Raw genomic sequence first — 24,506 nt, forward strand, 5'->3', positions numbered from 1 at the left:
GACAGAGAGCAAAAAATGCAAGACAGTTGGATTTCAAGTCGTGATAGACTGGGAAGATCAACAGGGGCATGGAGGGGTCTGGTATTAGCTGGCATTTAAAAAATATTTGTTGAATGAAGCTTATATGTGGTTTAGATAAGTGAGAGACAGTAGTTAGCTTTCTTAATTCTGGTAGTAGAAGAGTTACTACTGGCCACACCATGATTTCCTTGGACTTTTCTTAAAGAAATTTCTGTTGCTCCATATAGCCTCCCTACCTCTCAGTCCTGCTGTCCCTGAATTCTCTTCACAACAAAAAGTACCTTAGAGAATGATTAGACATTTATAGTAACTAAAAATCAAAAGCAATAAAAATCCCACTGCCAAGGTTTATCTCCCATGTGAAGGATTGTTCCTTTCCCAGCAGCTCTTTGGGAGACTGAGCTTTGCTCTAGGTAATTCTGTTACACCTCCTTAGATCTTCACTTCAGACTTAGTGCTGTTTCCAAACATTCACATAAATTAAGGAAACCAGTGCTTTAGTTCTCGATTTCCCACTTAATAATTCTGTGGTCCCGAACAAGTAATGAGCCTGTTTCTCATCTGGGGGGCAGTGGGAAAATGATGATAATACGTATCGACTTTATGTGGTTGTTTTGAGGATTACGTTGAATCTATTCATAAATGCACCCAGCATCATAGCTAAGTGCTTTTAAACAGTTTTGAACAAAATTGAGAAATGTTTGCAAAATAAAATTGTTTTTCTTATGCAATTCATGACCTAGCTCTGAGAACAGTTCCAGAAAGGAATTTTGAAAACCCCTTTGATCATTTACAGTACTAAAATGAAGTTTTACTTCAACAGTGCTTGTTAATTATCAAGTTTTGTTACATTAATTTTAAAAAGTCAGCCCATTTTAAAGTTGTACTATTTCTGTTTCCTCAAGTTAAAAGAAATCTAAATATATAACTGGTCAGTGTTTTTGCTTTTGTTTTTATTAAAGTATAGTTGATTTACAGTGTTGTGCCAATTTCTGCTGTACAGCAAAGTGACCCAGTCATACATATATATATGATAACATATATACATTGTTTTTCTTATATTATCATTCATCATGGTCTATCCAAAGAGATTGATCAGGATTTTTTACGCAAAATAAGTTTAACCCAAATCTGAAACCACAACTGTAGTTGGTGAGTTTCTAGCACTCCACCATCTAGAAAAACCCGGCAAACAAACTTATTTGTGCTTTGGAAAATATGCCCAGTCTGTTCATCTTGTCTTTGTTTTCTTTTCAATTTAAATTCCTTAAAGGCAGACAGTGTCTTTTGAGTAATTTTATATGACAGCTAAGCCAGTATCCTGCACGTGTGTGACATAAGAACTATAATGCTTATATAATTTTTTAAATATGTTTTCACTATAAAGTAAAATGTTTGTTAAAAAAAGAAAACATATGCATTTAAAGTAGAAAATGAATTACTTCGTAATCCCAAACCTGAAAATAACCACTATTAAATATTTTATATATTTAATGTTTACGTGATTTTTTTTAAAAGTCTCCAAACATGTATATCAGTAAAAATACTGATATATTTTGCATAAATGCAACCATACCAAGTACCCTTTTCTGTATGTAATTAGATATTTCCACTAAACTGGATATTGTTAGTACCATATTTAGAATTTGCCTCTAGTTTTCCAAGTTATCAGATCTCTCTAATTAAAATTATAAAAATTTTTAGTGTCTATATGAAAATGATTTTTAAGTGAAAAATTTATTAAATTAGTTTTAAGATATGCTGCTTGTGTAAAACATTCTTCTGAGTGTACTGCTGTTCACCATTTTTTGAGAACTATATAACCATATTTAAAAAGCAATATAGGTAAAATTTATTAAAATATCAAAAGCAAAGCTGAGTTTTTATTAGTAGACTTTATTTATATTTGTATCATTTCTCTCAAAGATTCTTCCCTGTCCTCAGAAAGTATTTGTTACTCACATTACCAATTTTAAAAGGATAAAATGCTAAATTGGATCTCTAAGTATTTCATCTATAAATTCAAGAAATCTTTTCCATGGAGTTCCCTGGTGGCCTAGCAGTTAAAGATCTGGCATTGTCACTGCAGTGGTATGAGTTTCATTCCTGGCCTGGGAACTTCTGCATGCCATGTGTGTGGCCAAGAAAAAAAAGAAATCTGTTCCATGTCTAATCTTAAATATTTTCACTTAAAAATGAAAGGTATGGTAGAACGAAAACTAAGTGAAATTTTTTTTTTTTTTTTTTTTTTTTTTTTGGCTGTGCCTGTGACATGTGGAAGTTCCTGGGCAAGAGATTGAACTGGCGCCACAGCAGCAAACCAAGCCACTGCAGTGACAATGCCAGATCCTTAACCTGCTGCACCACACAGAACACCCAAGTGGAATTCTTATATTTGAATTCTGGGTCCCCCTTTACTTGCTCTGTGCAATTAAAATTAGTTTCCTTAATCTCTCTGAGCATCAGTTTAAAATTTTGTATCATAATACATACCTCACAAGGTTAACCAAAAAAAATTAATATAAGTAAAATATCTTCAAAATACATGTGAAACATCCTTAAGATTATTTGCTTAGAGTAGGTGGATATTGAATAAATCAGGCAGATTTGGATTTGAAACTGGACCCTGATACTGACTAGTTATGTAAGCCTCTATTTTATTTTCTCTGAAATGGAAATAAAAATATCTTGGCAATTAACCCAGCTTGGAATAATGAATCCTTACCTTAACAGTAACCGAGTTACTCAGATGCACATGTTAGAGAAGATGAATATAGGCCTGCATTAATTGGTATATGTGGTACATGTCAGGGAGCAGTAGAAAATAAGGCTAAAATAGAGAAGTAGATTTCGTCATGGAAATCTCTGAGTGCCAGCTAAAGACTTTCGTTATTGTTAGGTAGTGATTAGCTTTTGTAAATTTTTAAAGAAGAGGGTGACACCATCAGAGGAATAAGCAATATGGTGGCAGTTTGTAGGATGGATGGGAAGGGAGGAATTGGCAGCAGAGACTGAGCAACAGTACGTTTGTACGCGTGTAGTTGTGGAGTGTCCGACAATGATTAGAAAGTCATAGTGCAGTAATAGTACAATGCGGTTTACAAACTTTCTGGTTACTACCTCTCACAGTCTGTTAGCTTTTGTATACCTTTTATATATGTGTGTCTTCTGGTATCCTGTTTCTCCCACACCCTCCTTGGAGTGCTTAACAAAACAGAGTAATACCACTTTTGTCATACACCTACTCTAACATGTTCTGACCTTTCTTTCCTCTGTGAAGCATTTCAACAGAATATGTTGATTTATATTTGCCTTGTCATTTCCAGTCTTTCATAATTAACTATATTAAGAAAATTAAAGTATTTCTGATGTAAAATAGTTCATAGAACCTTTTTAGAGATATTGGAAGCTTAATTTCTCTAGTATATACACTTATGAAGAATTCTAAAAATCAGTAAAAAGAGGACGACAACCCAGTATGAACAAGCAATATAAGCAACTATTTCACAGGAAAGGAAGTAAAAAGTTTGCTGTAACAGCCAATCACTCGGGCTACCAATTTCCTTATTCATAAAAACTTTAGTCAGATTTCTCTTCCTCAAAGATATTTTATGACCTGAGTATTACAGTTTGAACAGTGAAAACTGATAAAGCTCTGTACCTAGTGAGCATTTGTCAGCTTATTTTATGAAGAGAGTTTGATTTTTCCTTAGGCTTTTTGATTTGTTTGTTTAACCTGTGACTTTCATATGAGAGTTCTCCCTGTGTGAGATTCAAACACATCTGTGTCTTCAAGTGTTCATTGTGCCATCCCAAAATCTGCTTCAGAAAGTGTGAGGACAAAGATGCCATCCTGGCATCTCCTGATCTTCGAAAGCTGGTTCATTTTAGAACCTCTCTAGTTGATTACGGACTATTGGTCCCTGAACTCAGCTTTGGGAGCCAAAAAAGGCAAAGTGTCATAATTCTTTCCTTAAATCAGTCTACACTCTGGTTCTTCACTCTTCAAAAATTACTAGCTTGGAGTTCTTTCAACATATCAGGCCATTGATATCACAGGGCCTTTCCCAACTTTTTCTCTTTGTTTATCCTCTTTCTCTTTTTATTTATTTTTTTAATTTTTATTTATTTTTTAAATTTTTATTTATTTATTTATTTTTTTGCTTTTTAGGGCCACACCCATGGTACGTGGAAGTTCCCAGGCTAGGGGTTGAATTGGAGCTACAGCTCCCAGCCTACACCACAGCCACATCAACTCAGGATCCCAGCCATGTCTGCAGCCTATAGCACAGCTCACAGCAATGCCGGATCCTTAACCCACTGAGCGAGTTCAGGGCTCAAATCCACATCCTCACGGATACTAGTTGGATTCATTTCTGCTGAGCCACGATAGGAACTCCTTGCTTTTCTTCTTTTTCACTTTTCTTTTCCTGTTACCTAAATTTAAAATTTAACTCGTGTCACCATCATAAAGAAGCAGCCAATCTAGTGTTCATGCCTAGACCCAAGGACCACCTCTGTTATAGCATAGCACTCATATCGCCACTCCCATCTAGGCAGAGTTAGACTTTTAGATCTCTATGTCACCCAAGGCACAGAAAAGAGAAGTGGCTTTCGCAAGGTCACACAGCGGGGAGGTGGCAAAGCAGGAATTTTAGTCCAAACAAGGTAGTGTCAAGCTGCTCTGCCTCCATTCTTGCTGTGTTTTGATCTTGAGTCATGGTTGAGTGCTGGACTGGAACTGTGAACATCCATATGCAGGGATAGGATTGTAGAAGTGGGCAGTATGCTGGCGATGCCTAATTAGAGCCTGCTCTAAAACATTAGAATAGCTGCAAAGGACCTTTCGAGGTACTGGGAAAATTTGAATATGAACTCTACATTAGATGATGTCATTGTAGCAGCGTTAAATGTCTTAGGTGTCTTTAAAGAAATGCTGTTATGTAAGGGAATGTCCTTGTTTCTTAGGAGACAGGTACTAAAGTATTTAGAGTTGGAGGTGTCATGACATCTGCAACTTTAAATGTTTCCAGGAAAGAAGCATAAAAAGAATGATAGAGCAAATATGGCAAAATGTTAATAATTGATATATCTAGATGAAATATAAGTTTATTGTTGTATCAGGGTGTCAGTTGTTTGTATCAATAAACCATCCCCAAACTTGAAAAGAATGATAATGATTCTGATTATTGTAATGATAGTGGTGATAGAAAAGGAGACAGGAAAAGGAAGGGGGAGGAATAAAGTTAGGTCCCAGTTTATGCAAAGGAAATTATTTTTAATTTTAATTCTTATACTGAAACAACGGTGTAATACTATTTCTAGAAATTACTTGTTATATCAACTTCAAAATTATTGAACACATAGATTATGGATGTGCTGATACTTTAAAAAAACAGACAACTTCCGGAGTTCCCGTCATGGCTCAGTGGAAACAAATCCAGCTAACATCCATGAGGACGTGGGTTCAATCCCTGGCCTCCCTCATTGGGTTAAGGATCTGGCATTGCCAAGAGCTGTAGTGTAGGTTGCAGACTTGGCTCGGATCTAGCGTGGCTCTGGCTGTGGTATAGGCCAGCAGCTACAGCTCTGATTCAACCTCTAGCCTGGGAGTGCAGCCCTGAAAAAGAGAAGAAAATAAAATAAATTAAAAAAACAGACAACTTCCTTTTCATTCCATCAGCAAATATTTTCTGAGTGTCTGCTCTGTGCCTGGCTTAAGACATAGCCAGCTCATTTCTTCTATGGTTTCTGAGTGTCTGCTCTGTGTCTGGCTTAAGACATAGCCAGCTCTAATGTTCTATGGTTCTGTGATCCTAAGTGTCTAAATACAATAGCTACTGTAGCTCAAGGCCAAGTCTCATTGGTTGCTGTCAGCTTGGCATTTCCTAAGCATCAACTTAGTACTTTAGCTCCTGGATTTGAATGTGTAGGTTAGTGAGGCCCTGAAGGCACAGACACAAATAGGCATCCCAAACACTATTGCCGGTCGGAGAAATGAAGGAGCTGCATGTAATCTTTTTTTTTTTTTTTTTTTTTTTTTTTTTTTTTTGTCTTTTGTCTTTTGTTGTTGTTGTTGCTATTTCTTGGGCCGCTCCTGCGGCATATGGAGGTTCCCAGGCTAGGGGTCCAGTCGGAGCTGTAGCCACCGGCCTACGCCAGAGCCACAGCAACGCGGGATCCGAGCCGCGTCTGCAACCTACACCACAGCTCACGGCAACGCCGGATCATTAACCCACTGAGCAAGGGCAGGGACCGAACCCGCAACCTCCTGGTTCCTAGTCGGATTCGTTAACCACTGCGCCACGACGGGAACTCCATGCATGTAATCTTTAATACATTTTCATGTCAGTCATTTATCTGGAAATGGCTTTTAGGTCCTTTATTTTGCATGGATAGTTCCAGAATTTTGATCCTAACAGCTACATTTTATTCAGCAACTACTAGGTTATAAGTAGGTATTTTACCTGCTTTATCCACAATCCTTGCAACATGCATCTTGCCCCATAGTCACTGGTAAGTGGCGTAACGGTTTATTTTAGCATAGAATTTTCTGTTACTTTAAAGCTTGGAGACTTTAACTGTGTTACCAAAACCTAGATCACTAAGAGGGAGTCTGAGGAGAGTATAGCTTGGCTGCTTGCCTTTGTCATCTGCCAGATTTACACCCTCTCTGCCAAATTAGAGAGGACAGATAAAATACAGGTTTCTTTTTTTTTTTTCTTTTTTTTTTTTTTTTTTGTCTTTTTGCTATTTCTTGGGCCGCTCCCGCGGCATATGGAGGTTCCCAGGCTAGGGGTCCAATCGGAGCTGTAGCCACTGGCCTACACCAGAGCCACAGCAACCCAGGATCCGAGCCTCGTCTGCAACCTACACCACAGCTCAGGGCAACGCGGGATTGTTAACCCACTGAGCAAGGGCAGGGACCGAACCCGCAACCTCATGTTTCCTAGTCGGATTCGTTAACCACTGCGCCACGACGGGAACTCCCAGGTTTCTTTTTAATACCTCAGTCTTACCGCTTACTGCAGTTAAATCTCTGCTTCCCCATCTGCCACCCCTCTCCATCCCTAGCTCTTAGAGAGCAAGGGAACTTTGTTTTATTCATCTTGATATTCTCAATGCCTAACATACAAGCACTCCCTAAACGTTACTGAACGAAATTATTAATGGGGCTAAAGGGAAAAATGGGTTATAGTAATGGAAAACAAAATACTTTTTAAGCTTTTTTTCTGTGTAACTAGATGCCCTTTCTTCGGAAAAGCAGTTTTATGATATGTTGGAGCCACTTCTCACTGTTTTGACCTGTGTATATTTGAACTCAATAAAATAATCAGAGATCCAGGTCTGGGGTTCAGTTATGTGTGCCTATAATTTAATCAGAGGTTTATGTAGCCCAAATTTAGTAGCATTTGCATATTATTGAGTCTTTATATTTTGTTTATTTTTACCGTCATAATAGCAGAAGAAAAATTGTTGAAAGCTTGTTATGTTTACGAGAAAAGATTAAGATTATTCAGTTTTTCCTTTGAAAGCTACTATGGGAGTACCCCCAACCCGAAGATCCTCTTCTGATACTCTTTGTATCATCCCCTTTCTCACAGTTTAGAGCTTAAAGTGAGAATTTTTTTTTTAAAGTGTGTTTTCCTGGCATCTCATGTTTAACAGTGTCAGGGGTTTGTGTCCCTGGAACGAAAACTGTTTCTCCAGAGCCTTTTTTCTCTCAGCTTCCAGTGAAAAGAGGGGCGAGGCGAGCCAGTCGCTTACCACAAAGCAATGCCACCACAAAGGAAAGATTAAGGGTTTAGAGAGAGGTCAATGTGGGTTTTTCTCTAACTAAACACTTTCCTAAAGTTTCCTTGTGGAAAAATAATGAAGTCATCTCAGAGTTTTTAAAGAATTTTTATTTCTTTTTCACCGTCTGCATTCGCTTGTCTTCTCAGCATGGATGTTTAATCTTCCTAGGCTTTGTGAATTGGCCCAAATGAATAAGTGGTGAGCTGTCTCTCTAGGAGCTAGAGGCTTATTCTAAGGGCCTAATCACTGAGTAAACACATCTTTGCCCTCCCTCTCACAACTGCGATATAATAGTCGAGATTCTAGCACAGTAACCTGGATATTGCAGGGACCAATGCTTTGAAATGCAGAATGGTTGATCCTCCAAAACAGACAGTGCCTGATCTTCGCCTGCCTCTTTCTTCTTTTTTAAATTAAATATTGCCAAAGAGATGCTGTTTTATTGCTTGATATTGTGCATTAGTGCCCTGGATTTCCAAGTTTAGTTTCAGTCAACACTGTCGGCTGCACTTATAGGGAACTCTCCATGTTGGGTTTCTTAGTAGCCTCTTCAGCACATGTGTGTTTGGTTTGGAAGAGCATTTAAATTAAATCAGTGAAATAGCAATGTAAATCACTAATCTCTTTCCCAAAGTCTAAGTCTAAATGTTCCATTGCAGTGTTCTTGAGAGAAATAGGCATTTTAAAGATTTAGCCATTGCCATTGTTTGGTTAGAAATATGCTGATTCAAAAGTGGACAGCTCTCTTGTTCCCAGTGTCTCATTAAATGTAGTTGCTGTGATACGATCAAGCAGAATTAGAGGTTGACATCCCTCTGTCTATTCAGCTAGAGAGCTTCTAAGAAGAGGAGCTCTGAATTTGTTAGTGCTGCCAGATTCGTGTCCCTTTCCTTAAAACAGCAGATTTCTAGATTTGTTTACTAGGAGTGATTTGGCATTGCTGCTGCCATTTGGTGATTTTTTGGTTTTTGTTTGTTTGTTTAGGCCAGAGGTCTGTGCTTGATATCAGCATTCATGTTTCCCTCATCAAACATACTGAGATCTATGCTAACTTAGGGATGCAAAAGAAACTGAAAGAGACCCAATCCTCACCCTTGGGAGATTTTGTCTAGGGGGAAAACTGGTAATAGAAGAGACAGAGGCCTAAAAAGGGAAGCTCTTAACGCTGCCTGAAGGAATTAGGGAAGGTCTCATAGAATCATTTGCTTTGAGCCTTAAAAGACGGTAGGAACTTTCCAGACGAGTATCTCTCCAACAATGTATCTGATTACAAACTTCCTAGATATCAGCTGCTGGTATCTGCAGATAGCAACATAGATGAAGAAACCCTAAAGCTTTCTTGTTCACTGCTTCCTACTGGGCCTGACACAAAAAATATTTTAGCACATGCTGAATGAATGAATGAGTTGATACATGAAAGCAGCTACTGTTGGAGTAGCTGAGCTGTTTACACTCCAGGAATTTTATCCTTATTCCCATTCCATGCTGTCTTTGAGGCCCCCAGAAGTACTGATGTATAAGCAGTAACCAGCCCGGTGCCTTAATATTCTATAAGCACTCCAAGCTTTGACTATAGTGAGGTTGGGTTCCCTGCTACTTCTATAGTATCGAAGAAAGAACATTAGGCTTGGAGTTAGTTAATCTGAGTTCCAGTCCCAAATGTACTACTTCCTTACTGGTTGTGTGATTGAGGCTAAATCAGCTGTATAAGTTCACTTTCCTCAGAGTTAAGAATGTTATTTTACAAATTTATTCAGGAGATTAAAGTAGATAATGGATATGTAACTAACAAATCCATTTTGGAAGCATCTACCTCTGGCTAGCCCCATCCACTACAAAATTACCCTTTGAAATGTTTTAATGATTTAATGTTTTAATGATTACTAATATTACTATTAGACTTAGGATTAATTCTCAGGATAAGCATCTAACTTTTATCAACATGAGCTTTTTTTTCCATAAAAAGTCCTTCTTTTGTTTAGAATCCCACACAGCAAGTTTTTCTTCATCACATCCTTACTTAATATGAAGGGAAGGGCCCTAATCTTCCTTGAAATTTTCCTTTGCCTGAATCTCACAGATCAGTTTGTATGTTATTGTCTTTAGCATGAAATTTTATCTTTCCTTTTCCTGGTAAAGGATTGTTCTTAAACTCAGCTCTTCTTCAAGGTAGCAGCAAGATGTTAGTTAAGGACAGTTAAGGTGCTTTAATTGTTAACATCGTTGTGGTTAAAGTTCACATGTTGCAAGTGATGTTCCTCAATTTTGGTTTTTAGTTTCAGTTATTTTGTTGATTGTCCAGCTATGACAGAGGATACTTTTAACAGAGCAGATGTCATATCTTGAAAGCAAGTTTTATCAGGCAAAAGGAAAAGAATAATTTTCCATGTGAGAAACAACATTGGACATTTTCCGAAATATAAACTGGAAAGAATCATGTGAAGTGAACACTTTTCTATCATCCTTTTAAATGGCATTTAGATGTTACATGCTCTTAAATACAGACTTTGATATAGGAACACATTAAGGGCTTTGAAATTACCAATGGAACTAAAACAAAAGTTTCAGACTTTTTTATTTCAAGTAGAAGAGACTATTCAGTATTCAAATAAAAAATAAGAGAGATTTTGGCATTCAATCTTAATCAGTATTTTTCTCTGTAGAGTTGATTAGTTCAAAATTAATTTTCACTTTACATATAAAGTATGTATTAAATACGAAGAATGGTAATATTTTGTTTAAAGAAAATGCAATTCTGTTGTAATTTCTGCTTGAGATAGGCTTGCACATGTTAATACAAATCTGACAGCAGTCTGTGAAACAGAATATAATCATCCTAGCCTTTTTAGAGTGTAAGGAAGCAAAATGTATTTGTATTAGTAGATGCTTTAGGAGCTCCAGGTGTCAGGTACTCTTTTAGGGAATAACATTTAATTTTTATCTTTGTTGTTTGTATTGACTGTGCCTTTGCAAAACTCTAGAAATCTTACATTAGTGGATATTTTAAATCATCCATTTTTTCTCTTCTTTTCAGAGAAAGCTTCTTGCTATCTACCTCCACCATGATGAAAGTGTATTAACCAACGTGTTCTGCTCACAAATGCTTTGTGCTGAATCTATTGTCTCTTATCTGAGTCAAAATTTTATAACCTGGGCTTGGGATCTGACAAAGGACGCCAACAGAGCAAGGTAATACTGTTGTTCCTAAGTGGTAAGCAAGGTAATACTGTTGTTCATATTTTTTTAAAAAACATCGTCATTGTATTTGGTTTCTTATCATCATAAACATTTTCATCCTCAGCATTAAATTCTCTATTACTACTCTTAATTAGATAAAAGCTATTTGTTGTAGTTAACATATGCATTTAGTTATAATTGTGAAAATATACCTTAACTTATAAAAGATTTCTTAAATTCAAGAATAACCCAAAAACCAAAACCAGTATACATTGTTCTCATCTTTTTGCAATAGGACGGCTATAGAACATTTCTATGTACTGCATGTTCTACTGTTCTAATATGTTTTTAAACATTAAAATCTGTTTCTAATAATGTTCAGAAAAGACAAGAGAAGTCTAAAATATAATCCTGCTAGTCAGTTTATTTTTTAATAATTCTAGTGATGAAGGCAGGACATTCTGGACCAGTCCAGTGGAGTTGGTAAAAGCTTAACTCTAGCATATGCTAATTGATGTAATCGCTTTATTGCACACATTCTTTTGCACACAGCCAGCAATACATCCATATTCTCAATAGGAAAAAAAAAAATCCCTTTCTTAGCTGTCAGGATAAATTTACTTAGTTTGTTAATCATAATATTTGTCAGTGATGAATAATTCTTCATATTTTGCCTATTTAAGTTTCCCATCTGAAATATATTTCATCATGTTTAATTACACATGTGGCCGTAACATCCCATGATGCTACTTTGGGTGTGTTAACACAGTCATAATCACAGCCTGCTGGTTTATGAACAGGGAGATTAAATTAATTCATTTCAAGGCAATCTTATGGTAGTTACCTAATTTAAACGAATGTAGAACAATTAGAAATCATCTGATTTGTCTTTTTATTATTTTATGGCTCACTGAATTTTTACTCATTATTCAGACCTTGTTTTATGTAATCTGAATCTGAAAAGAAAGATGATTCTTCCCTTAAATGGGAAGCAAAAGAATGTTGAAGCAATTTCTTCATCTAATACTTCATTTCTTTAAGTAAATGGTTAGGAAATTTCATAGGATGACTTCGTTCTGCCTTGGAAATGTTCCCTGCTATACATAAATAAAGAACCTTTAGCACCTGTATTTGTTTAAATTAAATCAGGTTATTATTCACACTCAGTTAAAGGTGATGAAAAGCAGTGCCAAAAACAGATAAAAATGCAGCATCGAAGGTCTTTCATGAGGCAAAATACATAGACTGGAGACTTGGCTAAATCTTTTGCCATTCACTGGCAGTAAGGAATCTCCTCCTTTCCTTTTATCCACAACTTGATGGAGAAGGAAACACTATTTCTAAACCATCTGTAGTGGCTAAGTTCAGCAGGCTACCTGCTGTTATTTTGTTCTATCCTCCATTTAATTCCTTAGTTCCTTTTATTTTACAATGACAAAAAATTGCAGTGTAGTTTCTTTTGAAAAGCAGTGTTTGAGGGTTTTTTTTTATAACTGGCAATCAACAGCCATGTAATTGCTTTGTTATGTTTTACTAAAGAAGTCTGTTAAGTAGCACAACTTTGATACACTAGTAATAAGAGTTTGCAGGTTACAGAGACACCTGTGGTGACCAAAGCGACAGAAGCTGCTTATTAGAAAGAGCCAGTACAGCTGTGTCCTGTTAACTCCTTATGACACTTTTTTAAAACACAAAATAAAGGCCTTGTTTAAGGCTTTAGAGCTATTTCTCAATGAATTGCAGGACCAACTATGAAGTATGATAGGACATTTCAATCTAAAAAATTTCTAATTTTTTTAAAATGTGGCATCCTATTAGTTACTGTTATGAAAATAAAAAGAAATGATATTAAAAACTAAATAGAAATATCTAGGAATTCAGTTGATAAACATTTATAGGAGTAAGAAACAGGGCATTGGAGAGAAAGAGAACATAATTTCTGGGATTTAAGATACTTGGCATCCTTATTCAAAGTCAGATTCTATCCACATTACAAATTAAAAGGTATTTTAAGTTAAAGTATTACATTTCTCTCTATAAAGTAATAAGTAAAAGTTATGTAGCTACTGTTCATACACAGCTCCTCATTATTATAGTTAAGGCCTATGGTGAAATTTAGACTTTATAAACAAGATTCACTGGAAAGGCATAAAAGAGAGTAGGTTTCTTTTTGATATATGAATTTATAAGAGAATTAATAAGATTGATTTATTGCCTCAAAAAAAGGTTTAGCTTTAGCTGCAATTTTCTTGCCACTTATATAGTCATCTAAATAAAATTATCTGAGTTTCCATCTCTGTGATGTTTCTTGGATCTTTATCACATTTATCCGAAGATCTTTGTCATGAAAACTGATGTTATCATCCATTTGATGCTATCAACACTAAGTAGCAAAACCTAAAACTTTCCCTCTCAATTCAGTGGAAGTATGCTGCACTAATGTTCACTGACCAGTGGACTATATATATCTATCAAAAGTTGTTGTGCTGTCATTTGCTAGTACCAGGTAGTTAAAATCAGACTGATTGATATATGAAACTATAGAAGAGATTTCTAGACATCACAGAGTTTTCCTTTCAAGTCTGATTTCTTTGTTAAAAACTTTGAAAATGAATTCCTGGTGGATTTCTTGTCTGACCCCATAGCTGGTTATCCTAGTTTAGGCCAGTCATAAATTTCAAGAGTCCTGAGGCGGTAAGGTCTTAGTCTGGATGCTTCCTTAGTGGTTTTCTGAGACTATGCTCTAATATGATAGCCGAGGACATTGATGCCCAAGATGAGAAGGGACTTGTGAAGAAAATTTATTTTTGCCTAAGAAATTCTCAGCTTAAGCCTACCAAAACATTAGTCTTCATAATTTAGTGTGAATCTCTCCTGTTTGTAGAAGGTAAGTGGAGAATATTGAACTAAGTGAATGCTTTGGTAAAGTTACCAGTTTGAGAATTGCTTTTATAAGGCAAATTTCCTGATTTTGCTAACAAATGAGAATAAAAAAAAAAAACATTTCTGTAGAATGTCACTGGTATACACCCCTGTGATGTTAATGATTTCAATTTCCTACTTCCACAATTACTCTAGTAACTTTCTAAGGTGAATACTTAGGTTAATCAACTTATGTCTGTATAAGGGATTAGAATAATTTTCTAGATTGATCTTACAACATTCCAAATATAAACTGAGACATCAAACTTTAGCAGCAGTGATTATTTACCTGTTTTCTCCCTCACTAAATCATGGTCTTCTGGAAGGATATTTTTGTTTTTTTGCTGTGCCCATGGCATGTGAAAGTTCCCTAGGCCAGGGATCAAACCCACGCCACAGCAGTAACCAGAACCACAGGAGTGACAACACTGGAACCTTAACCTACTGAACCACCAGGGAACTCCTGGAAAGACTTATTCTTTTTATTTGCCTCATTAAACAAGGCACTTTACAAAATTCTAGGAGAAAGAAACTCAATAAGCATTTAGCGAGTGAATGTATACATCTAATTCCAACTAAGGATGTTGCCTATAATTTCAGTATTGTATATCTAAATGGAGGTTTCTTAGAAAACTCTATATAGTCTTGTTGGCTGCCATTCTTTCTTAAAGCAGTAGATAGAAAGCCCTTGTTAGTCTTCAGAGGTTTTAGAGGGTATAATTTCCCAAATATCCAATTAAACAATAATCCTGATAGAAACAGTAGGATATACCTGTAAATGAAAGAACTAAAAACAGACAGATAATAGTAAACAGAGATCCTGTGAATCACTCTGGAAGTGACTAAAATACCTTAAGAAATGTATATATTCCTTCATCTTTATTCATTGAGTAAACATTTACTGAATGTTTAATATGAACTAGGAATGGTGCTATGCACTGAGGATGGAACGTTGAGAAAGACACGGTGCTGATGTTCAAAACACTCACAGTCCAGTAAGGAAAACAGACATCAGAGCCAATAAGTAATGTGAAATATGTTCAGTGTGCTTTGGGAGTATAGAGGAACTTCACACTGAGTTATTTTATCTGAGCAAGCCAGGGAAGGACTTGAAAGAGATGACACACAGGAGGTGATGATAGAATTTCACTCTTTCTACTCAGAAATTTTTATATTAACAACTTTCCTAGTTTATTAGGTTGCAGATATTTGCTATTCTTACAAAAGGGTATTGGTATTTTAAACCTCGTAATTAGCTATCTGAGTTGTGGAGGAGATAAAAAAATAGATGGAGTTGGCCAACTAATATAATCCTGTATGATCCGAACCAAATTAAGGATTAAGGCCAAGCACTGGGATGGACAGACCCCAAGATGTTGTTTTGTTAGTGATTCACCCTGGTGTTGGCATGTACTGATAGGCAGACAGTGTTGCAGAGATCAAGTACTCTTAGAGATGTGTAACATATAGAAAAACATCTTGGGAGTTCCCATTGTGGCTCAGTGGTTAACGAATCCAACTAGGAACCATGAGGTTGTGGGTTTGATCCCTGGCCTCGCTCAGTGGGTTAAGGATCCAATGCTGCCATGAGCTGTGGTATAGGTTGCCAACATAGCTCGGATCTGGCATTGCTGTGGCTCTGGCATAGGCCAGCAGCAACAGCTCCGATTAGACCCCTAGCCTGGGAACCTCCCTATGCTGCGGGTGCAGCCCTAAAAAGACCAAAAAGAAGAAAAAGAAAAAAAAAGAAAAAAAAATCTTGGATTTATCTAATACAATAAAATTATTTTTAGCATAGTATATTCTTAGTGAATGAATGCTTGGTCTGTGAAAGAATGATTTCTTAAAATTTAGAACAGGTTTCACCTTTAGGAAGCCTTGCCTCCTTCTGTTCTTGTCTTGCCTCAATCTGGATAAAAATGCACCTTCTCTATGCTCCTATAATATCATTATACTAACTAGTACTATTGGCTCTCATTATATTGAATGTTTATTGCCTGTCTTCCTGCTAGGTTATCAGCTTCTCAAGGGAGCTTTGTCTGTAATCTCAATGCATTAAAGTGCCTTTTAAAAAATAAGTGTTATTTTGATAAGTAAACAAGTAATCTCTAATAGGCTTACTGAAACATAATGGATAAGAGAGACTAGCTTGGGTAGTGGAAAGAGCATTGGAAATGCTGTTCTGTCCCTCTCCTTGTGTGATTTCCCCCACATCTATTATTAGGGCTAATAAAGTAAAATCCTTCAAAAGCCTTCTCCTTGCAGAATGAACTAAAAACGACTAAACCAGACTGAGTTTAGTCCTCATCTATTGCTGGCCCTGTAGCACCGGACTATCGTGGCCTATGCTCGTGTGCCATAGGCATCTGCTGTCCATCTGGAAAAAGTAATGAATTCCAACGAAGATGAGTTTAATTCCAAGGTTTCTTCCCCAGACTCTCCAGGTCTCTGTGATACCCCTAAAGCACATTGGGCCTCTCACATTGGACCCTCTCAGATGGTGCTCTGAGCCTTCTTCATTGGTGGCAGCATTGATTAAACATGTCATAGGACCAGAATGCTGCACCAGCTCCTTGGTGAACTATGCCAAGAAGCTAGGCATAGGTCCATTTGGGCACCATCAGAATTAAATATAGATAGAACTATATAAAACACTAGCACAATAAGTGTTATATTTACTTACCTCTATTACATCTATTTGAGACTGGGTGCATGGAAACATTGGCACACGAGTGCCATTGGTGCTAAGCTGCAGGTTCTTGACTGAAGTTGCTTCATCAAGGAAAGCCATATAATGTATATGGCGCCATAAACCACCAATATTAACCAGTAATAAGTGTGTTAATGGATATCACTTGTTTTGAACAGGAAGGCGCCCATGGCAAATGTATTCATACATCCTGTATAGATATTGCTTTAAATTAGCTAATTCTAGAAAATTTAAACATTTGACTCGGATAGTGCCAAGTAAGTAATCATCCAGCTATGGGTGCTGAAAAATTAGTTGCTTATAGGTGAGTTAAGTTTCTGAGGTGAGAATGTTTCACACATCAGTGTACATGCTACAAAGTGTTAAATCAAACATTGCACACTATTTCTAAGCAATATTCAGAGTAGCTGCAGTAGTTCCCTGGGAATTGCTGACGGTGTCTGAGTTACACAGGTTGCATGTAATGTACATAGCATTGTGTTAAGTTTCCATACACAGTACTAGTGTTCACAGACAGAATTCTGTTGCCTGTCATTATTAGCTTTTGAACTTAATGCCCTTGGGTGCAGTATTTCAGGTCACTGTAGACTTATGTTGCTGTGCTGACAGGGACTTGTTAGCCTTAAAACTCAAGTGATAGTTTTCCATATTACTTAATCTTTGGCAGAGTTAATTGGCTTAAATCTCTTATTATCAATAGGCCGTCTTTGCCTGCACTTTCTATTTCAATAATTAGCCATATTCACAGTGGCTTACTCTGAATTCCAAACTACTAACTGGTTCATGCCTGGCTGAAGCCTAGCTGACCACATTACTCCAACCCTACACTTCCATTTGATCCAGCAAATATAGCCCAGGTGTGGGGTCCACATGGGAGACACAAGGAGTGTTAATTTCCAGCTGCTACCCTAGGAGCAGATATGGATTCTGCAGAAGTAGCTGATAAAACAGATGGACATGTTGTGGTCAGGGTACTAAGGCTTCCAGAGAGCCTTCATGGCAGATTTCCATATAATTTCCCCCAAACTTCTTATTTTCCTTTGTGACACATTTTCCTTCCAATACTTGTAAAGGAAATGTATTGCAATCCTAAACATCCCAGGTCAAGGCTTAATTAATGCTTTAAAATAAAGGTTCCAAAACACCAGGAGAGTTTGTCATTTTCTCCCTGGTTTGTTTTGTGAAGAGGGAGGAGAGAAGGTGAGGAGGAACCCCTCCTGTTCCATGATTACATCCTACCCACTCATTTTCTCCTTTTCTCCTCTGCTTTTGATTTTTAGTGGCGGTCTTAACAGAATGTCAAGATCAATTTGCAGCATGGTTTAACTCAAGGTTTGTGTTCTGCCAGCAGCAATTGTCCCTGCAAACAATGCCGTGTGTTCTTGTAACTTCAGAAGCTTTTAGAAGGATCATGGCAAGGGCAGCATCTAATGACTTTATTAGTGTAGGGTTTCAAAATGGGCTCAGTAATTGTTCATATCTCTTTGTCAACAAGTCATAATTACTGCTCAGCCTTGTCCAAGGGTGCACTTGTGAATAGTTTCCTAATGGTACCGAAAGGAAGGAAAAGAGGGAAAGGATAAAGGTGATGGCCTCTTATAATTGAGAAGAAGCCAGTCTGTATATAGATGATGGCTAAACGGTTTATGATACATCCTTTACTCTTGTAGTAATAGATAATTATCCTTTTAAAAGTGTTCTTTGAGATAATTTTAAATGATCAGTTTACAAGTTTTTTTTTTGTTTGTTTTACTCTGACTGGATACTTCCCATACTGCTACATAGTACTATAATCATAACGACCTGGTGGTGCATGTATTACCTCTAAATCAAGCATTTGTGTAAAAAATTTTTTCCTTGGAGTTAACCTAATTAGTGCTAGTCAAGAAATATGTATTTAACTTTGATCCAGTTGTCTGTTTTCACAGTCCACACGGAAACTGTGGTTAGAAAAGAACAAAACAAGGTGATACTGTTGACAAGACAGTCCAGAAGAACAACATTGAGTGTTTTATCAAATCCAGTTTTCCTTATGCACTAGGCTTTTCTTGTTACTCTCAGTGTTTGTCCTAAACACTGCACTTTGCGTATTCTAGGGATCTTGATTTTCAGAATCAGAATTAAAAGAATCATGGCCTTTTCAAGACATACAAAGTTTGAGCTTCACACCAAGCCTTTGCCCCTTTGTACTGTGTTGCCACATCCTTACCTGTTCTGTGACTCCCTGCAATTCATGTATATATAGTTCTGTGCAAATATTCATTCCCAACAGCTAATTGTCCTCGTATTTTAGGATATACAGATTCAAATAAACATGACTGCCAGAGGCACTTGATCCAGTGTTTATACAGAATACAAACTATGAGTTATCTAATGAAACAAATTCTAAAAGTAAAACATTTCCAAAATAAAATATTTTTAAAAGTAATATACCCCATCATATCTTTTGCTTTTCTTTTTTCCTGAAATTGGTAAGATCGCAAGAGATTTGTTTTCTTATCTGTTTTGTCAGTGTTGATAATTTTTGTATTCATGGTGGTTTGTGAAGCATTTTTGCTAATCTGTGCCATTTAAATTGGTAGCATTTTCTCTCTTTCATAAATAGTGGTAGTAAAACACTGAGAGAAATTGTAAAAGAAACGTGTTAGTTCAGTCATATAAGACCACCTATAGAAACTACTTCCTCTGGCATTTTTCCAGTATTTGCCTGTCAGTCTGTATAGATGCTCAAAGAAGTTTGTTTTAGTGCCCAATAATCCTAATGATCGAATTTGCCAAATATACCACCAAAGACTGACTGTTTTGGAGAGTGAAGCAGAGTCCTATTTCTCATGTGTCTAGATAATTTGTTAGGGAATAGACTTGGTATCCTTTCCTTCAGCATATGTTTGATCTTTGTACTTGATTGCATTATAGTAATAGAAGTGAGAGTATTATAGTATTCGCAAATAAGAGATTTTTTTTTTTAAAAGCCACATGTGAATTTACCTACTGTTGGCTGACTCAGGCTGTAGCCACAGCAACAATTTTTAAAATCCTCCTAAATTGTATCACCTGTGTCTTTCCTTTCCTCAACATGTGATTATTACCCAAAACATCCTTTTTAACATGCTTCTCTACAGATCTCAACTAAGGAAAGAATGAGGCAAGTTTATATGAACAATAAAGATGTCCTGTCTCAATCTGAGAAATTACGTTTCCAGTCCCAGTATCAAATAAGGTATTGGAGGTTCTCAGCTTCTCCCAAATAAGTTACTTAACTAACAGCCATAGAAACAAAAATTTATTATTTGGCTATTATGAAAGCTTTGTAAGTATTATTTATTTGTTCTTAAAGCAAAACCTATATTCACATTCAAATATGTCAGTTGCCATTCTTAAGACTGATTTTCAATATAACTGTTTCCTCACTGCTTATGCAAACAGTCATACATCAGTCGTAAAATTTAGGGCAATTAAGGGGTGAGACTTAGTCTGGGATTATGACAAAAAGGAGATTATTAGGCAAATTGTATAACATTTCTGGATTTTTTTTTCTTCTATGAAAGCTGGGGGGTTACTGACGCTATTAGAATTTTTATCTCTAAAATTCTAGGACTTTTGATGACTTTAACACAATAGTTTTCAAAAGAAAAATGAGAGGTAAGCAAGATTTCATTTAAAAAATAAATGTTAGTAAAGTTTATAAGTAAATTATACCATATTTCCCTTGCCAGCTTGTGATCCAGCCAGAGTGACCCTAGTTGGGTGTAGCCAAGGAAGCCATGGTTATTTTCCACCTCTATGACCAGTAAAGGCATCTTCCTCCCCTTGGAACCATCCTTCAGGTTTTTGCCGTTTGTGATGGGAGCTTCTGCTGACAGAGTATCAATAGCTAAGATCAAGACTAACACTACTTAGGAGTTCCCGTCGTGGCTCAGTGGTTAACAAATCCGACTAGGAACCATGAGGTTGCGGGTTCGGTCCCTGGCCTTGCTCAGTGGGTTAAGGATCCGGCGTTGCCATGAGCTGTGGTGTAGGTTGCAGATGCGACTCGGATCCCACGTTGCTGTGGCTGGTGTAGGCCGGCGGCTACAGCTCCGATTAGACCCCTAGCCTGGGAACCTCCACATGCCGCAGGCGCAGCCCAAGAAATGGCAAAAAGACCAAAAAAAAAAAAAAAAAAGACTAACGCTACTGCTTTTTTTTAAAAGGTGCATAACAGTAGCAATCATTAATTAAGCCCCACCTATGTATCAGACACTCTGTGTATGAACTCATTTAATCCTCACTCTGTATACATAATTACCCCTCATTTAACTGCTGTTCTGCAAGGTAAATGGCAAAGGTTCAGTTTCACCTGTGAGGAAACTATTTTTGGCTCAGAGAAATTCTCTAACTTACCCAAAGTCACAGAAATGTTGTACCAGATATAAATCCTAAATCTACTTGTGCACTTCTGCTACAAAATACTTCTTCAGGCTGGCTTATTTAACAACAAAAAAAAATTTTAAATAACTATGTGCAAAGCCTTAGGGGGATATAAGACAAGGATCTTTCGCTCAGGGAACAAATAAACATGGAACTTATCAAATCAGAGTGGGGGGTTAGAAGCATTCTTAGTTAACATCCAATTTGAAACTATGCAGGCATTTTCCCCTATAATATGTCTAGTTGATGTTACTGCAATCTCTACCTCCATATTGCTAGGGACAGAGAAATGAAAGCTTCAAAAGGTAGTGTATTTTTGAGCGGCTCTAAAAGCTGGTAAAGGGTTTTTTTTTTTTCTACAGAGCTTCTCCCAGAGAGAGCTTCTGCAACTTTCTACCATTTGGTTCTAGTTTTGGCCTTGGAATTACCTGGAATAAGCCTGATTTCTCTTCTGCATTGTAGTCCTTTATCGATTTAACCACAGCTGTCTTGTCTGCCCTAATTTTCTGGTTTTTCTTACCAAGTATATGTATTTCTTCCATTATTCCTCATGCGATAGGGTGTCTAGACGTAGCCTATTCTAAAGGGACCCAGAATTGAGCATAATGCTTCAGAGGAAATTTCTCTGGTACTATGCTTAATTCTATTCCGTAATTTTACTATTGGCTCCTGTTGAACCGAGGGAGTCAACTAAAATCCCTTAGCAATTTTTCAGATATGGGGTGGCTCAGAATGGGCTGTGTCTGAGCTGTTATTAAATCAGATCTCTGCCATTCTCTGCTAATGCAGTTGATTGAAAGATCTTTGGAAGTTCGGATTCTGCCTATTAACTCTTCCAAATTTTATCACTCATAAATGGTACTTTAACTCCTTATCAACTGTACTCCTATTAACATTCTTGATAATTTTCTCAGACTACAGACATGTTCAGCTTTATTTACCACTCTTAGATGTGGTCATCAATAGAAACTGTATCACCCCCATATATTTTGATTTCAAACATCTGGGTCTGACCAACACTTTGTATTCTACTCACTCACTCACATATTGCTGGTGCTAAAATTTTATAACCTCATCATGCCCTTCAATCTGTTGACTTCACCAATTCACTCCATCCACCCTTTCCTGTGTCCAGTCTTCATTTCCCTCCTTGTCCTATTTTTAAATTTGAAGGTCTGTCATTATCACTTCCTTGTAATACTTTATAAACTCCCTTGTCTCTGTCTGCCTTCATTGCACTCATTGTTGAACCCAACTAGTTATCTTCTCTATATGCCAGTGCCTTGCAGTTGAACATTACTGGAGACAGTCTCACCACCTGATTTTTTAAAAATAAACTCAAGCTAAGTTTTGTACATAAACAATGAATTCAGCTTTGTAATTCTGGCAGCTAAAGGAGAAAAAGGAAATGTGATAGCATATCCTCATTCATTTATCCATCCACTGTATACTTAGTGAGTTTCTATTATGTGCCAGGTACTAGGCCGTAGAGTTTACAGTTTGCTGTTTAAAATTCTCATTGTCTATATACACAATGGAATATTACCCAGCCATTAAAAGGAAAAAAATAATGGCATTTACAGCGACATGGATGGACCTAGAAATTATCATGCTAAGTGAAGTCAGTCAGACAGTGAGACACCCACATCAAATTCTATCACTTACATGTGGAATCTAAAAAAGGACACAATGGAGTTCCCGTCGTGGTGCAGTGGTTAACGAATCTGACTAGGAACCATGAAGTTGCATGTTCGATCCCTGGCCTTGCTCGGTGGGTTAAGGTTCTGGCATTGCCGTGAGCCGTGGTGTAGGTCGCAGACACGGCTCGGATCCTGTATTGCTGTGGCTCTGGTGTAGGCCGGCGGCTACAGCTCCGATTTGACCCCTAGCCAAGGGAACCTCCATATGCCGAGGGAGTGGCCCTAGAAAAGGAAAAAAAAGACAAAAATAAAAAAGGACACAATGAACTTCTTTGCAGAACAAATACTGACTCACAGACTTTGAAAAACTTACAGTTTCCAAATGAGACAGGTTGGGTGTGGGGGTGGGCTGGGGGTTTGGGATGGAAATGCTATGAAATCAGTTGTGATGATCATTGTACAACTATAATGTAATAAAATTCATTGAGTAAAAATAAATAAATAAATAAGCTTGAAATTCTCATTGTCTGATAAGAGGAAGCCTAATAGTTCAGCTCAGAATTTCCTGGCCCTAAATTTAAGGGAGAATTTTATTACATAATATTCTAATTGAGAATCATTAAGAAATGTAAAACAATAACCAATTATTTTCTACTGTTGTTTTATATAAGATAGATTATTTTGAATAGGTGTTTCTTATATAAATCCCCTGCAAAAATAGAGGATTTTTGTATTAAGTTTTTTTTCAGTAATGGTAGTTGTATGGGAATATGGTCCTTAAATATTCCTTTTTCATGATTTAACTCGTAACAGGTATAGAGCTTAGAGGAAAAGCCTACATAGTAAACCTATCCATTCAACTCTTTCTGTCAAACATCAGCTGTCTCAAATGAGCCTTTGTCAAGTTATAATTGATTCTTGCTTGAAAGATTTGATGAGTGAATAAAGTGCTAATACTGTGTGCTGTTGGTCATTTATCTTTTAAAGACTTTCCTCCTGTGTATAAGATTTCTACTAATGCTCTCTCACTTGTAAAAAATCCATTAGAATAATAGTTCTTTTCAAATACATAAGGAAATTGTGTATAAATGTCAGGGTTTCAGGAGAAGCCAACCAACTCTGAAAATATTTTATATAATAATAACACCAATCAAATTTTATATAATAATAAAAACACAGTCTCCAGATTTTGCAGGTGGAAAAAAATCAGGGAACATAGTGCAAATATATATATATACACATCTTTACTTCAATCTCTCCCTTAAACTAGGGCATGATCTTAAGATGATTCTATAGAATTTACACAGCAGTATAATACAGTGCCAGGCATGCTATTAAGTATGACTTCTTATTGACCGATAAGAGTCTGAGATTTGCTGTTATAACTTATTTTAGGCAACATTTTACCCTATCCATAATTTGGGGGGGGGAGGGCAAGGGAAGAGGAATCAAACATCTATTTTGACTCTGAAACACATGGAGAAAAAAGAAATAATATTGATTAATCCACAGACCAATTCCAAAAGCAGGTATCATTACCTTCAACTTATATATGAGAAAACTAAGGCTGAGAAAGATTGTTATCCATAGAAAAAACTAGTAAGTGACAAAAATCAGATTTATTTGACTCTAGAGTCTTTGTTCTTCCCACAGTATTATGCTGCTTGCAATAATTTCTGCTTTCTCTAATATGTTAATATTTGGATGTTTTACATCTCTTCTAAGTCATATTTTCAGTCAGTGGGTGGTAACAGGATGAAATTATGTGAAAAACATCAGTATGCTTAAAATCAGGAGGGAAGCTTAGACTCATGAACCTGTGAACCAAT

The 24,506-nt window shown here is 36.7% G+C and overlaps 1 protein-coding gene across 4 annotated transcripts in view; it reads left to right on the plus strand.

Moving 5' to 3' along the window:
• Positions 1–24,506, plus strand: part of FAF1 (Fas associated factor 1) — a 438,758-nt gene that overhangs the window by 311,947 nt on the left and 102,305 nt on the right. For all 4 annotated transcript variants that reach the window (XM_021097817.2, XM_084965116.1, XM_084965117.1 and 1 more), the window contains one exon: positions 10,853–11,007. In XM_021097817.2, the coding sequence (XP_020953476.1) occupies positions 10,853–11,007 (155 nt within the window). The remainder of the gene's footprint in view (positions 1–10,852; positions 11,008–24,506) is intronic.

This window comes from Sus scrofa, chromosome 6 (assembly GCF_054392235.1).
Source record: "Sus scrofa isolate SSC_HxYL_T2T_F1_AM1 chromosome 6, Sscrofa_HxYL_maternal_Yorkshire_Landrace_v2.0, whole genome shotgun sequence".
Lineage (NCBI taxonomy): Eukaryota > Metazoa > Chordata > Mammalia > Artiodactyla > Suidae > Sus > Sus scrofa.